General features: G+C 43.6%; 1 protein-coding gene across 2 annotated transcripts in view; it reads right to left on the bottom strand.

Annotated features, from left to right (window-relative positions):
- The window catches only part of WDR70 (WD repeat domain 70), a 596,086-nt gene that overhangs the window by 531,596 nt on the left and 49,803 nt on the right, over nt 1-14,687 (bottom strand). For both annotated transcript variants that reach the window (XM_030193048.1, XM_030193049.1), the window contains exon 5: nt 7,595-7,760. In XM_030193048.1, coding sequence (XP_030048908.1) covers nt 7,595-7,760 — 166 coding nt within the window. The remainder of the gene's footprint in view (nt 1-7,594; nt 7,761-14,687) is intronic.

Here is a 14,687-nt window from a genome sequence, read left to right as displayed (position 1 = left end):
CCTGATCCAAATGAATAGTGTTGCTGATGTTTAGGTTAGATGAAATTGCAGAGCTATTATTAGTAATATTTATTGGAATTTATTTATTGGAATTTATTAACTGCCTTTATGAAGAGATTCACCCAAGGCGGTGTACAACAGGTACAGTTTAAAATAAAATGTATAATTTTATTAACAGCATAACAATAGCAAAATAACCAAGAATAAACATAAATACAATAAATGAGGTAAACTTGAAAACAGCAAATTAAAACCTAATAATAGGACTAGCATGAAATAGGATCAAGGCATTGTCTGCCTCGATGCTATTCTGTAAATACCCTATTAACTTTTACAGTGTGTATTTATGTAATTTATCTTACGATCAAGCCTGATACCAGAAGATTGGAGGGTGGCCAATGTAAAACGAAGTTACTCACCTGTAGTAGATGTTCTCCAAGGACAGCAGGACATACTTTACCACATGAGGCTGACGTTATCTGACACAGCCCGACACAGATGCTTTAGAAACCTTTGGAAGTGCCGCACTGTGTATGTGCAGGTGCCTTCCCACCAAATGTGAATGTGCAGGACAAGTAGTATAATAAAAAAACATAAGGAATTTGTATGTGGTAATGTGTGTCCTGCTGTCCTCAGAGAACACCTGCTACAGGTGAGTAACTTCACTGTCTTTGAGGACAAGCAGGACACTATATACCAGTGGCGTAGCTACGTGGGGCCTGGGCCCCCGTAGATTAGGCCCTGGCCCCCCTGTCGACGCTCCCCTTGAACCCCCCTCCCGCCACCAACCCTCCCCAGCCATCGCCACCCGCCCCGCTGCCGCATCAGATACCTTGTTTGTTGGCGGGGGTCCCCGAACCCCGCCAGCCGAACAGAGTCTTCTTCAGCGCAGGAGTAGCGCCTTCGTTCAACTAAGTTCCTGGTGTGATCAGCTGTTTCTGACGCCTTACGTCCTGCACGGGGCTACATGCACGGTGCAGGACGTAAGGCGTCAGAAACAGCTGATCACACCAGGAACTTAGTTGAACGAAGGTGCTACTCTGGCGCTGAAGAAGACTCTCTTCAGCTGGCGGGGTTCGGGGACCCCCGCCAGCAAACAAGGTATCTGATCCGGCGGCGGGGCGGCAACGGCGGGGGAGGGTTGGTGGCGGGAGGGGGGGTTCAAGGGGATCATCAGCAGGCTGGCAGGGGGATCCAATATGGTGGAGGCGGCGGGGGGGGCCTAAACAGTGCCCCCCCACCTCGGGCTCTGGACCACCCTCCCGGCAAGGTCTGGCTATGCCCCTGCTATATACCATACATGGGAATCCCTAACTACCAGGCTCACCAAAAACAAAAAAATGGTCAATTGGGACTTGCAATAGGCAAAAACAATCAAGAACCAATGAATCTAGAACTTATATACAAAGCTGTGGTGTACGTTCAGCCTGGTACAGAAGAAAAATGGGACTAGGAAAGTGGAGCTGGATTCTAGACAAAAATAAATTCTGCAGAACTGAGGAAACCAACTGTCGCACTGGGAATCCCGCTCAAGGCAGTAGCGAGATGTGACTGTGTGGCAAATCTCCTCAATGTAGGCTGACCCCAAGTGAACCACTGACACAGCCATGGCTCTGACACTGTGAGCCATGACATGACCCTCCAGCATCAGCCCTGCGTGGGCATAAGTAAAAGAGAAGCAATCTTATAGCCCATTAATTTTCTATCTTTTCTTACCTAATATTCCCTGTATGAATGAGTTATTTCCTATATTACACTGGCATTTCTTTCCCATTATAATTTAATTTGTATGTTGTTTTTAATTGTACACAGCTGTGACCTATGAGTCTGTAATAGCGGTATATGGTCACGAAATGCCTAGCCACCCCCCTGGGTCTATCTCAAGGACACAGCTCAGGTCCGCCTGCACCTGCCGTTTGTGCTCTACACTAGCACCCTCCTTCCAACAACTGGGTCACAACTGCCTCTGGGCAAGTCTCCCCCGCTCTCAAATTATCCTCATTGATTTCTAAATTATTGGAGGCCACACTCCCAGTGGTCCCACAGTTCCCAGAAAGCACTCACAGACCCAACACACAAACAACCAGGATTCTTTATCAGTCCAGACAAAGAGGCGATAAACTGAAAATTGTATATTTTCTTAAAAATATTGAACAATGAACAAAAAAAGTGCAATCAGCAAACACTAACAGATAACTGAAATATGGATCAATTATAAAACTATCAAAACATTTGTTTACTTTCTGAAAAGTATCTGGGAAGATCAGGACATATAACGGTTCACAGAGCCTCAGCAAAGAGATCTGTCTGTCTCTCTTTCCTTCCTGGCTAAGACAGGAGCAAAAGCCAGTATTACTGGGTAATTTCAAACTCCAGGCCAATCAGAGCCCAGAACAACATTTTTTTTTTTTAAAGCTGGCCACCTCACTGCAGGCACTTCCTCTACTCTGTGTGCTAACTAAAAGAAGGACCGGTCATTCCTCTGTAACAGTTTTAAATATAAACATGCACCACCTGCTGGCCAAGCTAGAGAAATACACTTCAAGAATACCCAATACCTTTTACAGGCTTAAAACACACTGTTCTGTCACATATATCAAATTCTAGTCCTATATAATAATTCTCACCTCCAACAGGATGTGCTTGGGACCGTGCCTGCCGGAAGTGGTCTGCTAGGCAGGCACGCACTGACCTCAGTGACATCAGTGACAGACAATTTGGCAAAGCAAAACAATCTGAGTGCTGGCCATTAGGACACAGGGTAGATAGGAGAGTTTTAAAAGACTGAAGGAAACAAAAGTGTTAAACTGGAGAGGGGGGGGGGGGGGGTTATGAATGACTGAAAGACATGCAAATTTGGGACAGGAAAACAATCTCAATGCTGGCCATTAGCACACAGGGTACATAGGACAGTTTTAAAAGACTGAAGGAACCAAAAGTGTTCGGGGGGGGGGGGGGGGGCCAAGTTCTGAATGAATGAAAGAAATGAAAATTTACGAGAGGAACACAATCTGAATGCCGGGCATTTGTACACAGGGTAGATAGGACACTTTTTTTAAAAAATGAAGGACGTGAAAGTATTACATCTTGGGGGAGGGGTGAGGAGGAAAGCGGTGGGGTATCCGGATACTGGGCGTTAGGGCCACGGGGGTACATAGACTTTTGAAAGCCTTAAGGAACCCAAAGTGTGGGAAAGAGGAGGAAAAGGAGGGGAGGGAACGGGGTGAGGGGCATTAGGAACAGGGGAGGGGGCCCTGTCACACACTTTCATTCTCACACACACACTGTCACACAGACAGTCTCACTCTGTCACACACCCGCACATTCACTCTGGCTCTCTCTCTCTCAAACATACACACTCCCAGGAAAACCTTGCTAGCGCCCGTTTCATTCGTTCCAGAAACGGGCCTTTTTTACTAGTAAACTATAAACTACAATTTATTTTCAGTCTGGAGTAATTTTCATGAAGTATTCTCTTCTTTTTGTGTTGTCTGAAAGGTTAAAAGAACTGTTCTTAATTTAAACCTTCCACCATTCATGATTGTATAAACCTCTATCATATCATGTTTCTTCATCATCATTTTGCCAAATGATCTTTCTGTAACACTAAATGTCTATTCTCTATGTAATTCCACTATTTATGATGTATTGCAAGCCACATTGAGCCTGCAAAGAGGTGGGAAAATGTGGGATACAAATGCAATAAATAAATAAATACTGCATCTCAGCCATCTCTTGTACAAGCAGAAAAGCCCCGACCTGTTTAGCCATTCTTCATATAGGAGATGTCCACCCTCTTTATCAAATTTTGCTGCCCTTCTTTGAACATTTTCTGGTTCTGCTGTGTCCACAATACTCAAGGTTTAATCACAAGGCATAATATTCTCAGTTTTGTTCTCTACCCGTTTTCAAATAATTCCTACTGTTCTATTTGCTTTTTAGCAGCCACTGCACACTGGGTTGAAAATTTCAACTACTGTCCACAATCACTCCAGGATCATCAGCTTCAACGGTGACTCCTAACTCAGAATCCAACATTTTGGACCTAATATTGACATTATTTTCCCTATGTGCATTACTTTTCGCTTGTTCACACTAAATTTCATCTGCCATTCTTCTAAAAATCCTCATAACCCCTGCCATTTTAACAACTTTGAATAACTTTGTGTCATCTGTAAAGGTGATCACCACCTCACTTCACACTTATGAATATGTTAAATAGCACAGGTCCTAGAGCAGACTCATGGGGCATTCCTCTAGTAACCCTTTTCCTAAGTGGATAACTGACCACTTAGTCCTACTCTCTGTTTCCTATCTTATAAGCCCTTTGAAATCCACAAAGGAACGTTGCATCCTAACCCATGACTATTTCCTAAGGAGTCTCTCATAAGGGAATGGTAAGCTTTTTATTACTGTACCATCCCTTTGGAACTCACTCCTAAAATCCCTGCAACTCGAATCCCCATATCCCAGATTTAAAACTGGACTTAAGACTCATCTGTTTCAAGACGCCTTTGATCTTTAGCCGTACTCCTTTTTCTAGGCAGTTACTCATACCTCTGTAGCATCTTTTCTTCCTCTCCTTACTTATTTTCACCTTTCCTGTCTGTTTTTTTGTAGTTCCTTTCCATTCTAAGTAAGATTTGATTGTACACCACTTTGTTGTATTCACAAAGGATGGTATATTAAGTCTAAAACATAAACAAACATTTCTGAGAATGCTACCTTGGAGATTCTGGATTTCAACTTTACAACTAAAAGCCTAAATTTGGCTTCCAGAATCTCCCTCTTACACTTTCCTATGATGTTGGTATCCACATTGGTTCAAACAGCCAGCTTCCTTCTACCACAGTCTAAAATCTTATCTAGATGCATGAGGTCTGTCATCTTCAGGCAGGCATGTTACCAAGCAATCCTCACAGCCACCAGTTACCCAATTATCTACATGCCAAATGAATGAATATCCAACTATAAATTGGCAGTCCAATCCTTTCCTTCTGGACACTGCATAAGACCTAAAACAGGTCTGTACACTAAGGTGATGCTTTCCTTCCAGTCTCTCTCTCTCTATATCTCAGTTCCTACAAATCTGCTACTCTAGCCTCTAGAAATGAACTCATTCTGAGAGTCCACATATACAAACTCCTTCCAACTAGAAGATAATCATATATGTGGCACTCGGTGCAAAAGACTGGATCGCCCCCATCTCCCTGCTAGACTATGCTCTGCATCTTAGAATTTGTAAATTGTTTAGTTATTTATAGTTAAGGGAGTAGGGGCAGGGTTTCCAAAATCTGTCCTGGGGGAGCCCCAGCCACTCAGGTTTTCAGGATATCCACAATGAATATGCATGAGACCAATCTCATGAATATTCAGTATAGATATCATGAAAACCTGACTAGCTGAGGTTTCCCCAGAACAGATTTGGAAATTACTGGGGTAGGGATACTTAAATTAATACAAAAAATGTTCCTTAAATTTATTAGGTATAATTTTATGCAAATTATTGTACATTTGCTTTTCAATGGACTACAAAGGTCCTAGAATTATTCTATTGCTAAGAGTTATCACTTGCTGATGCTGATGAAAATCCCCAATTAAACCCAATTAAATTCTTTCCATCTAGAGAATGACATGGGAACAAAGTTTGTCCCTGTGAGCTCTGTCTAATCCCAGCCGCACAAGCCTTGAACTATTAGGATTTTATATTTAAATAATTTTTAATAAAGTATAAAAAGAAACAATATTCTGTACAACTGTCGTTTTATAAATCACAAACAATACAGAACAAAAATCAACAAAACTGGTCTCCCCCCGCCCCCCACCCCTTCACAAACATCCCTTCCACTATCGAGAAAACTGAACAAGCCAAATTACTACAAAATGCTACATAGAAAATTCATGCTAACAAAATACCTCAGTCACACCCACAAACAGAACACAAATGCCAACTACATAATACCTGACCAAAAATTATAAACATAAATGAAACCAAAATTCCAAGAAGCCACCCAAAGAAACAGAAAGAGATGCATTTCGTCCTGCTGTATATGTGCAAAATATAAAGATCACACATGCCAGGGATTGTGTTAGGGGAATGCAACTAGGACGAATACCTCTTGTCCAGAGCCCTAAGCCTCCTGGAAGCTGAAGAAGGCACAGCCTGATGATGGACTTTGGGGTCCCCTCCCAACTTTCTGCCCTGGGCCCCAGCCATGTCCAACACCAGGTCAGGCAGGATACACATTTCATATCTGACATATTCTAATCACAAAATAGAAAATACAATTATTTTTTCTACATGTTGTTGTCTGGTCATTTTATTTTCAAATCATGTTAGTCCCAGGCTCTGGTTTCTGTTTCCCTTTGTCTTCTCTTAACTCACTCTCAGGGTCTCCTATCCATTTGACATTTCTTTTTTCTCCATGCTCACCATCCATCTTCCATCTCTGTGTCCCTATCTTTCCCCATGTTCAGCATCACACTTCACTGTGTCCCCTACACTTTCCTGTCAAGCATCACCCCTGTGTCCATCTCCCCACATTCATCATCACCACTCTATGTCCCTATCCCCTCCCCCTGTGTCCAGCATCAATCCTCTGTGATCCTATGCCTTCCCCAAGTCCAGCATCTTCCATCTGTGACCCTATTCTCCCCCATGTCTAGCATTGCCCCTGTGTCCGTATACCATCCGCATGCATCATCTCCCACTGTGTTCCCTTCAGCTCCAGCCCCCCCCCCCCCCTCCTGTGGGTCTGGCACTTTGGCTTCCTCTTCCCCCACCCCCACTGCAGTATATACCTTATGAAGCTTCGTGACCAAAAATGATCCGCACAGGCCTGCTAAACAGAAAATTGAATGAAAAGACAGGGCCCAGCAGAGGGAAGGCCCCAGAGCAGGCCTGTGGGAATCTTGTTGATGGCGCATAAGGTAAATACCATGGGAGGAGGAGGAGGAAGACACAGATGCCGGGCCCACAAGCTATAATCGCATTTTTCTTTTTTTTTTTTTTTTTGGGGGGGGGGGGGGGGTTATTGCATGAGTAAAGTTTTTTTAGCATTCCCACAGGGCAATAAAAAGTTTTTGCTCCTGCACCCGCAGTAAACGTACCAATTTTGTTTTGTTACCACGAGTTTACCCCGGGTCTCCAGTCCCACCTCATTCTCCACTTCTATCCTCTTAAATCATTTAAAAGCATATAAACCAAAGACTGAGCCTGGCATGAGTGGAATTGCAAGGGGAGGGGGACTGGTAGTAATCAAACATAAACAGATAGCTTTTAACAAATCTATTGCTTACCTGACTATATAAAACACAATTGAGAAGTTTTTATATCAGCCTATTTCTATGCTTCCTAAAGAGTGAATCAATCATCAATAAGAGCTCTTAAATGTTAGTATTTGTTGTTTACTAGGATCAATAAGGACTCAGACATAGGTGGAAAGGGAAACATACAAATACAGGTATAGCTGAACACATTTTTGTAAATATTATTCTTTATTCTAGTTAGCTGAGGTTATTAACTCATCTGTTTCAACACCTGGAGAGAGATATCAACACTTTAGGGGTACTTGCTTATGTGCGAGTTACTTACATCATCTTCAGGTTCATCTTCTTCATCACTACTACTGTCCTTGTAGCCAGGAGGTAGAGGTGGCCCAATAAGTTCATTATCTGAATCTTCATCAGAACCTTGGGCGGATACTTCAAAAGGTAGAGGTGGACCAATAGGCTCCTCATCAGAACTGTTACCACTTTCACTGTTTTACATTCAAAAATTGGTAAAAGATAACAATTATTCATGTATTCAATTACTTTCTCTTTGCCTTCCACACATTATCCTATTCTATCAGATGAGAATCAAACTAGTTTGCTTAAGATTCATCTACCGTCATTCAAAAACTCATGTTTTCAGCAAATGTTTTTATTCTTATAAATCAGCAACTAATATTAGCTGAATGTGGGAATATATACCTTTGAAAAATATCTGCATAAGTCCTGCCAAAACATTTGACTTCATTTATATAAAACATTAGGCAAATGGACAATTACAAAGAAAATGCTTTTTTTTAAATATCTTTTTATTAATTAACAATTTTCAATACAAAGCAGTAGTTCAGGTTAACATTGCAATCTATTCTTCCCCCCTAAAACCTCCCTCTGAACTCCCCCCCCTCCCACCCCCCTCAGAATATCCGTCCACTGGTCATACTGTATAAATCTCAAGTTGTGAACATCAGTCTGTAAGACCCCGCCATTCCACATAGGAGGACCAGGTTTTAAGATATCTCACCATTCCCCTTCGCCTTAAGGCGGTAAGTTTATCCATTAAACAACAATAGTCCACTTTAGCAAGCACTTGATCCACAGTGGGTAGCACTGGTTGTTTCCAATGTTTTGCAATTAAAGTCCTAGCTGCTGTAACAATATACATCAAAAGTGCAGAGCCAGAACCTCGGGTCTTTTCCAGGGTTATGTTCAGCAAACACAGGCCAGGATCGAGCACCAGCTCCAGTCCCAGCCCACCCCTCACGAAGAAAATGTTTTTGACAGGACTCATGAAATTAGATGTTTGTGGCAAGTAATTAAAAGATTCGAGTTTCAAGGAGGCAAGTTTTATCTGTGATGTATTTATTTTATCCTTTTGGGTTGCTGCATGTATGCTGCTCGATAGAAGGCATACTAGATCTTTCCTCTCACCCTCAATTATTTTCCCCAAAAATGCTACCTGTATTTATAACAAAAGATAAGCATTGCTGAGTTAGACCAAGGCCCATCAAGTCCCAAATCCTATCTCTGACAGTGGCCAGTCTGTGTCACAAGTACCCAACAGATATAAAAGTAGATCAATTTCTCATATCCATTTCCAAGAATAAACAATTGCTTTCCCAAGGCTACCTGGCTCATAATTTAAGGAAAGGAATGGAAAACAAAAATGAGGATGTTATAATGCCTTTGTATTGCTCCATGGTGTGACCGCACCTCGAATATTGTGTTCAATTCTGGTCACCGCATCTCAAAAAAGATATAGTGGAATTAGAAAAGGTGCAGAGAAGGGTTACGAAAATGATAAAGGGGATGGGACGACTTCCCTATGAGGAAAGGATAAAGCAGCTAGGGCTCTTCACCTTGGAGAAAAGGCGGCTGAGGGGAGATATCTGTGACCGGGATTGGCCACTGTTGGAAACAGGATGCTGGGCTCGATGGACCTTTGGTCTTTCCCAGTATGGCAATACTTATGTACTTATGTAATTAAACTCTGGCATTCGTAGCCAGAGAATGTAGTAAAAGCTGCTAGCTTAGTGGGGTTAAAAAAGACTTGGATAGCTTCCTAAAAGAAGTACATAAGCCATTATTAAAATGGACTTGGGGAAAATCCACAGCTTATTTCTAGGATAAGCAAGATAAAATGTATTATACTGTTTTGAGACTGGGAGACTGGGCGTCTAAATGGGAGATGACGTTTAATGTGAGCAAGTGCAAAGTGATGCATGTGGGAAAGAGGAACCCGAATTATAGCTACGTCATGCAAGGTTCCACGTTAGGAGTCACAGACCAAGAAAGGGATCTAGGTGTCGTCGTTGATGAAACGTTGAAACCTTCTGCTCAGTGTGCTGCTGCAGCTAAGAAAGCAAATAGAATGTTAGGTATTATTAGGAAAGGAATGGAAAACAAAAATAAGGATGTTATAATGCCTTTGTATTGCTCCATGGTGCGACCGCACCTCGAATATTGTGTTCAATTCTGGTCGCCGCATCTCAAAAAAGATATAGTGGAATTAGAAAAGGTGCAGAGAAGGGCAACGAAAATGATAAAGGGGATGGGATGACTTCTCTATGAGGAAAGGCTAAAGTGGCTAGGGCTCTTCAGCTTGGAGAAAAGGTGGCTGAGGGGAGATATGATAGAGGTCTATAAAATAATGAGTGGTGTTGAACGGGTAGATGTGAAGCGTCTGTTCACGCTTTCCAAAAATACTAGGACTAGGGGGCATGCGATGAAGCTACAATGTAGTAAATTTAAAACAAATCGGAGAAACTCTTTCTTCACACAACGTGTAATTAAACTCTGGAATTCGTTGCCAGAGAATGTGGTAAAGGCAGTTAGCATAGCGGAGCTTAAAAAAGGTTTGGACGGCTTCCTAAAGGAAAAGTCCATAGACCGTTATTAAATGGACTTGGGGAAAATCCACCATTTCTGGGATAAGCAGTATAAAATGTTTTGTACATTTTTGGGATCTTGCTGGGTATTTGTGACCTGGATTGGCCACTGTTGGAAACAGGATGCTGGGCTCGATGGACCTTTGGTCTTATTTTCCTGCAAGAACCTCCAAACTACTTTTGAACTTCACTGTGTTATCACAAGGTAATACTGCTTTAATCTTTTCTTTAGACCTTTCTGCAGCTTTTCACCTAGTGGATCATAAGTACATAAGTATTGCCATACTGGGAAAGACCAAAGGTCCATCAAGCCCAGCATCCTGTTTCCAACAGTGGCCAATCCAGGTCACAAATACGTGGCAAGATCCCAAAAAAGTACAAAACATTCTCTCCTATTATCTTGCCAGACCAATATCAGACTCTCTGGTACCATTCACAGTTGGTTCTCATCCTTCTTGCAAAATCGTTTCTTCCCTATGTATTCACTCTCAGGTCCTTCCCAATCCTATACTCTTAACTGTAGGGTCCCTCAAGGTTCAGTCCTCTCTTCAATATTTCCATTAGCCATTTAGCCACTCTGATTCAATCCTTTAACATCAAAACTTTTATATATGCTGATGACATCCTGCTGATGTTTCCTGTCTTCTCTCAATATTAACCTTCAGCCCTTAAAATGCTCTCTCTCTGCACTTGCCTTCTGGCTTGCTTCCAACTGGTGTTAAATCTGGTGAAGACAGTTTCCTATTGAGTCACAGGAACTTTGAGTCAACCTAAACTAGACCCAATTCTATTCTCCCCATTTCCCTGGTAACTTGTTTTCGCCACTCAGGAGTTTGAATTGACTCTCAACTCTCTTTTCCAAAACAGATCTCTGAAGCAATCAAATAGGGTTTTGCAGTTTTGAGAACCCTTTGCTATCTACGTAATTTCTTGAACTTTATTTCTCTTCGTACTGCAATACATGCCTTTTTAATACCTCACCTAAACTACTATAACTCTGTATTCCATCACTTCAAATTAAATGCCTTTATACTCTCCAGAATTGTGCTGCTAGGCTACTCTGCAGGACCAAAAGGTTTGACCATGCCTCCCTATTACTTCTGTGATTATACTGGCTTCCCATTCATTTCCAAATACTTTTTAAGGTCTTGATTTTGACCCACAAAGCCTACTATTTGGGGACTCCCTTCTATCTTTAAGCTTTAACTATTCCATACACTCCTTCCCATTCTCTGCACTCCCTTAACTCCCACCAGTTACCTCTACCCAATCCCAAGCAGGCCCATTTTGAATCTAGCAGCCATTCAGCATTTTCCCAAGCTCTGGAATGATCTCCCGAACCACATACATAGTAAATAATCCTTTCCAAAATTCAAATCCTTACTAAAGACACATTTTTGTCAACTGGCTTTTGGGACCTTGGAGATTGGTGTAGCTTGAGTGGTTTGGGATACCGTGTGACATTGTATGTGATAAGTGTATTTGCTCTTGGCTGATTATTTCATTTCTCCTATCTTATACCCTGGCGTTCCTTTTCTTTTCATAATTTTTATTTGTATTTTTAGTTTATACACCACTTAAATCCACCAGTTTGGTATATATGTGGCACAACAAGTTTTAATAAATTATAACTATAACCATAATCATAGGTGCCAACTCCGTGGGTGCTGTGGGTGCTCGAGCACCCCCAATAGTTTCACCCGCTGGAAGTCAGAAGCAGAGTTGCCAATTGGGCTAGTTTCCACGACCTGCCACAGGATTTCTAACACAGCTGCGGGTTGCGGGATTTTGGGCGGCTTGCTGCTGCGGGTCCGCGATTTTCCCGCAGCCGCAGGTTGGCTGCTTTGCCGTGGCCAATAGAAGCACCGCGGAAGTGGGATTTAGGCTTCCACTGGTCCAACAGGAGTGAAGGAGGGGCTGCAGGCTTCCTAAAATAGGCTGCAGTGCGTGGCGCTGCACAGGTTTTGAAAACTTTTCCATCCACGTTGGGGCTGGCTGCCTGCCTCTGTCTGGTTCTGTAAGGAGCCAGTGAGCAAGGCCCAATTGCCGTCCTCGATGTGCGGAGCCCGCCGGGACAGAAAGCTCTCAGCTCTAAGGCAGCTGCAGCAAAAGTAGGGATAGCGATGGCTTCGGCGGGGGGAGGGCAGACAGGCAGATGGGTGCGACGGCAGGGGGAGGGCCGGCAGAAGGGTGGGATGGCAGGAGGAGGGCCGATGGGTGTGACGGGAGAGTTCGCGGTCTCGCGGGCCACAGATCTGGCGGGGGGGGGGGGGTTGCGGGCAGGCCTGTACTAATGCAGCCCAGCAATAGCATAGCATGGAAACAGAGGGGGAGGTCGCGGGCAGGCCTGTACTAACGTGGCCCAGCAATAGCATAGCATGGAGACAGAAGGGGGGAGTTGTGGGCATAAGCCATTATTAAGATGGACTTGGGAAAATTCATTTATTTCTAGGATAAGCAGCATAAAATCTGTTTTACTGTTCTGGGATTGGCCTAACACAAGTGGACACATACCTGGTATCAAAATCTCTTTTGGGAAGTATGAACTCCCCCTCAAATCACAAGTCAGGAACTTACTCTGATTGCCCAAATCCATGCAGCCTTCAAGAGCTGCTTCTACTATTTGTGACAACTACGCTGCCTCTCTCCTTACATTGAGAGGCAAATCTTATCCCAGTTGTGCTTGCCATGATAACATCAAAACTGGATTACTGTAATGCACTTTATATGGGTCTAACTACAAAGGGTCTGCACCAGCTTCAATTGATTCAGAATGCTGCAGCAAGACTAATAGAAGGATGCAAGCAATCACATCACACCATTTTTGCAAAAACTTCTTTCAGCACAATACAGGGCTAAATTTTAAAACTCTGTCTGATCTTCAAGGCCCTTAAAGGAAATGGTCCCAAATACTTGAAAAACAAGATCACCATCTACATACCTCCAAGAACACTAAGATCCTCCCAAGGAGTATCCCTATCCACACCGTCTCCAAAAGACATTACATGATGTGATACCTTTAGAAAATTATACAAACCTTTCTTAAACCCCCTAAAGCTAATTGTTTTTGCCACAATCTCTAGCAACAAATTCCAGAGCTTAATTACATGCTGAATAAAGAAATTTTTTCTCCTGTTTGTTTTAAATTTACTACTTAGTAGCTTCATTGCATGCCCCCTAGTCCTAATATTTTTGGAAAGAGAAAACAAGCGATTCACATCTACCTGTTACACTCCACCACTCAGTATTAAATAGACCTCTATCCTACCTCCCCCTCAGCTGTCTCTTCTCCAAGCTGAAGAATCCTAGCCACTTTAGCCTTTCCTCATAGTGAAGTTGTCCCATCCCCTTTATCATTTTTCTCACCCTAATTCCACTATATCTTTTTTGAGATGTGGGGACCAGAATTGCACTTAGTATTCAAGGTGCGGTCGCACCATGGAGTGATAGGCATTATAACATTCTCATTTTTGTTTTCCATTCCTTTCCTAATAATTTTTAATATCCTATTTGCTTTCTTAGACACCACTGCACACAGAGCAGAGGGTTTCAACGTATCATAAGCGACGACACCTAGATCCTTTTCCTGGGCAGCGACTCCTAACGTGGAACAATCATGAAGCTATAGTTGTCACGTTTTCATGACAGAAACTAGGTTCGTGAGCCCTTGGGCCACTGCCGTGGAGCAGCAGTGGCAGGCAAAACCACCCCACACCAGAGACAAGGCAGCACTCTGAAAGGAACAGCTAGCCTTCACCTGCACTTGACCGCCGTTCCTCAGGAGTTGAGCCCCTGGGTGCAGGCGGCCAGCAGGACTTACCGGACAGGGCAGGAACTGAACACCAACTAGGCTGAACAGTGACTGAGGGTCAGAGGGGAAAGGAATATACATGGGCATAGCTTCATGGCCTTCTTGACTAGAGGGACGCTCCTGGTACCTCCCTGGCGACTGACATAGGCCACAGCCGTGGCATTGTCCGACAGCACCAGGACCGGGAGAAACTCTAGAAGCGCCAACCGAATGGCTCGGAGTTCCAGGAGGTTGATAGACCTCTTCACCTCTGCCGGAGACCAGAGCCCCTGCACTGTCCTTCCCAGGCAGTGGGCTCCCCAGCCCGTTAAACAGGCGTCCGTCGTGACGACAACCCACTCCGGGGTCATGAGAGGCATTCCTGCGGACAGCTTGTCTGGCCTCAGCCACCAACTCAGCGCCTTGCGCACCGCTGGATCCAAGGGAAGGCGTACAGTGTAATCCTCCGAAACTGGAGTCCACCACCGCAGAAGAGAGTGCTGTAGTGGTCTCAAATGGGCCCTGGCCCAGGGCACTACCTCCATCGTGGCCGTCATGGAGCCCAACAGCTGCACATAGTCCCAAGTGTAGAGGATGCTAGGAACTGGTCCACCTGGGTCCGAAGCTTGACGCTCCGGTTGTCTGGCAGGAACACTCTGCCCAATTGGGTGTCGAATCGAACTCCCAGATACTGCAGGGACTGAGTCGGGCGCAGTAGAAACTAAAAGGTGAAATTAGAT

Source organism: Microcaecilia unicolor, chromosome 2 (assembly GCF_901765095.1).
Source record: "Microcaecilia unicolor chromosome 2, aMicUni1.1, whole genome shotgun sequence".
NCBI lineage: Eukaryota > Metazoa > Chordata > Amphibia > Gymnophiona > Siphonopidae > Microcaecilia > Microcaecilia unicolor.
Note: the sequence above shows the minus strand (reverse complement) of the source record. Positions and strands in the feature narration are given on the sequence as shown.